The sequence below is a fragment of the Triticum urartu genome, chromosome 3A (genome assembly GCF_056163025.1).
Source record: "Triticum urartu cultivar PI428250 chromosome 3A, HENAU_Tu73, whole genome shotgun sequence".
Classification (NCBI taxonomy): domain Eukaryota; kingdom Viridiplantae; phylum Streptophyta; class Magnoliopsida; order Poales; family Poaceae; genus Triticum; species Triticum urartu.
In genome coordinates, this window is record NC_141875.1 from 326,969,253 (window position 1) to 326,972,171 (window position 2,919).

A 2,919-nucleotide genomic window follows, 5' to 3' on the forward strand; every position below is an offset into this window, starting at 1 on the left:
TGGTTGGAGCAGACGTGGTCTGAGCATATGGGATAAAAGCTTCCAAGGCAACGGGAACAAAGGAACCGGGCATTCCTCTTGAGTCCATGGCTCAGGCTGCTCATCGGCCGACGGATCATTTGCAGCTCTCTTTTTTGGTGAGAGCTATTGCACTGTTGATGTTCTTGGTTTAGGTGATGATGAGTAGTATGTACGATATTAACGTCTAGAAGTTATGGAATTATGCTATTATTACTTTAAATGTGTGTTTGAAATGAATTTATGTTTAAAAGATGTGTTTGAATTTTTTGTTAAAGACTAAAATTATAGGGGGTCTGCTAGCTGCAAAATAGTGATATCCCTAAAAAAAGTAAAGTGGAATAAGGAGCACTTTTGACAGTTTACCCAGAAGAGATCTGCTAGAAATGCCCTTATCTGCCCAATGTACCTACTGATCAAGTGAGTCATGCACTAAAGCTTCTAAAAACACAAGTTTTGGTGGCCTTGCGCTACGGATTCCTCCGGCCAAACCGCCTGTCTCTGCTCTGGAAGGAGCACAGCGCTTCGAGGTAGTCAGCCTCCCCGGAGTCCGGCCACAGGGTGTCGGTGAAGAAGAGCTCCGAGTAGGCCGACTGCCACAGCAAGAAGTTGCTCAGCCGCAGCTCGCCGCTGGTCCGGATGAGCAGGTCGGGGCACGGGAGCTCGCTGCCGCGGCTCGTCTCGAGCTCGCCGGCGAACAGCGACTCGTCGATGTCCTCCGGCCTGAGCAGCTCGCCGCGCACCTTCTGGGCGAGGCTCCGGCAGGCTTGCACTATGTCCCTTCGCCCGCTGTAGCTGATCGCCAGCGTCAGGTCGAGCTGCGAGTTGTGCCTCGTTGCCTCCTCGGCGTCCCTTGCCGTACCCCGCAGAGACGCCGGCAGCCTCGAGCAGTCGCCGATCACACGTAGGCGAATTCCGTCCCTGCACAAAACAGTAACCCATCAGTGCTAGAGTAGAAATCGGGCTGTTCTTCAGCCGTAATCTTAGTGGTTATCACTTAGATTAGTGCGTTAATTCATCTGCCGGAGCCGGCCGGCACATGGAGCGGAGTGCTCGGGTGCATCTTATCAGAATGGCAATAGAGACGGCCAAAATGTGAGGCCATTAATCTACGGCGGACTGGCTGGCGTGCGTACCTCAAGAACTCGGCGACGCTGTCGTGGATCACCCGCTCGAACAGCCCCATCAGGAAGTCAACCTCCGCCTGCAAATTCCAAGAACCGTCAAGCTCAGGGCGGAGGCCGGAGGGAGCCGGCAAAAACGCGCGCGCGCGCGGCCAGGTCAGGTGTGATGTGCTACCTTGGGGCGGCTCCAGTTCTCGTGGGAGAAGGCGAAGGCGGTGAGCTCGCGGATGCCCCAGGCGCGGGAGAGCCGCACCGTCTCCACCAGCGCGCGCCGCCCGGCCTCGTGCCCGAACGCCGGCGGCATGCCCCGGGCGCGCGCCCACCGCGAGTTCCCGTCCATCACCACCGCCACGTGGCCCGGCAGCGACTCCGGCCGCAGCCCGCGGAGGAGGAGAGACTCGGCCGCCGCGCCGCGCGGGCATGGCTGTGCCGAGCGGCGCGTGCGGCGGGAGGAGGAGGTGGGAAGCTGTGGATGGGTAGCGGCTGGAGACTGGGAGAGCAGCATGGGATTGGGGTCTCTCGGTGGTGTGCTCGTCCTGTTGCCGTTGGCCGTTGCTTCGAAACCCGAAGGGTCAAGCCACATGTTTGACGTGTAGTTTTGATGAACATACACCTCTAAAAGCACGTTCGGCTAAGTAATTTCTTTGTTGGAATTGCTAGTCTTCGAGTGCAAGATGCTCTTCAAGGATTAATTTACTCAAATGATAAGTGTCATACCAGATGCGTGACACTCTGGTCTTATCTTTTTCAATGGCAATTTCAGTCATGCAAGGATTGCAGAATTCAGTGACATATGGTAAGTTTGATTCAAAAATAAATTGACCATGGAAATTGCCATGTTTGACAACTAAAGTTGCCATCCTCGCGTCATCAAACTTGCCATAAAAAATGTTCGGAGTTGCCATGTGCTCGTGTCACACGTCAGGTACTTATGAGGGTCCGTTTATGCTTGCTGAACCATTGTGTTGTGCATACTTTTATTTTGTAATCTGTAATGAATTTCTTTTTTGACACAACCGTAAGAAAAAGTGGGTCAAACAAACATTAAAATAGGGAGAAACAGGTGAAGCAAACGGGATTAAGTGAATTCACCGCAATGCCAAAGGCAGCCTAAATCGAAGTCAGATGGCGTGGAAGCCACAAGCAAAACTTAAGGATTTCATAGTTGACCAATACTTAAGGATTTCACGGTGAAATCAAGTTTGAATCCCGTGACAAGATTGCCATTAAAAACCGTGAAATCAAGTTCGAATCTTCCTCACATTGACAAGATTGATCAACCATGAAATCCTTAAGTATTGGTCGATTGAGACCTGTTTTCAAAAATGCTCAGGAGACGATGTTTATTTCTAAATTGGTGATCACACTTGTTGATTCTTTGTCCAACGTGGGTTGAGTAAAATGCAAATTTTAGAAATCGTGTGTAGCTTGATGGACTTAGAAATAACTATTTCTCGGTTCACTTAGATCCATGATTGAGACTCCACCTCGCATTCCTCCGCTCCGTCAACTTGAGTCGACGATGCTAGGATGCATGATTAATCTAGAGTCGACGTGGAGTGAAGGCAAGATAAAGCTGAGGACCAGTGACTTAAGTAAAAAATATTACGGGTTTAGGGTTTCGAGCGAGGTTATCGCCACTATCACATAACTAATGATCTCCAAGCATAAAGGGAACCAATTAGGCAAAATGGACTCATAGTGGAGATGGTGTCTGAGAGTGTGTGTTTTTCACGGGAGGGTGGGTTGATGCGATGAGTCGTAGGAGCATCTCTAG

At 50.9% G+C, this 2,919-nt stretch overlaps 1 protein-coding gene across 1 annotated transcript; it reads right to left on the reverse strand.

Moving 5' to 3' along the window:
- Window positions 1-322: 322 nt before the first annotated feature.
- LOC125545331 (cis-prenyltransferase 4, chloroplastic) lies at window positions 323-1,703 on the reverse strand. Its single transcript, XM_048709243.2, has 3 exons — window positions 1,318-1,703; window positions 1,155-1,222; window positions 323-939 (listed from the first exon to the last, which is right to left on the reverse strand). The coding sequence occupies exons 1-3, from the start codon at window positions 1,645-1,647 to the stop codon at window positions 489-491; spliced, it is 849 nt and encodes a 282-aa protein (XP_048565200.2). The 5' UTR covers window positions 1,648-1,703; the 3' UTR covers window positions 323-488.
- Between the last annotated feature and the right edge of the window lie 1,216 nt (window positions 1,704-2,919).

What these genes read in the sequence shown, in the direction of transcription:
- LOC125545331 (XM_048709243.2), bottom strand. Translation starts at nt 1,647, where the DNA reads ATGCTGCTCTCCCAGTCTCCAGCCGCTACCCATCCACAGCTTCCCACC. An exon ending in AGAACTGGAGCCGCCCCAAG is followed by an intron (nt 1,223 to 1,317) that starts GTAGCACATCAC and finishes TGGAATTTGCAG; the next exon opens with GCGGAGGTTGACTTCCTGAT. An exon ending in AGCGTCGCCGAGTTCTTGAG is followed by an intron (nt 940 to 1,154) that starts GTACGCACGCCA and finishes TGTTTTGTGCAG; the next exon opens with GGACGGAATTCGCCTACGTG.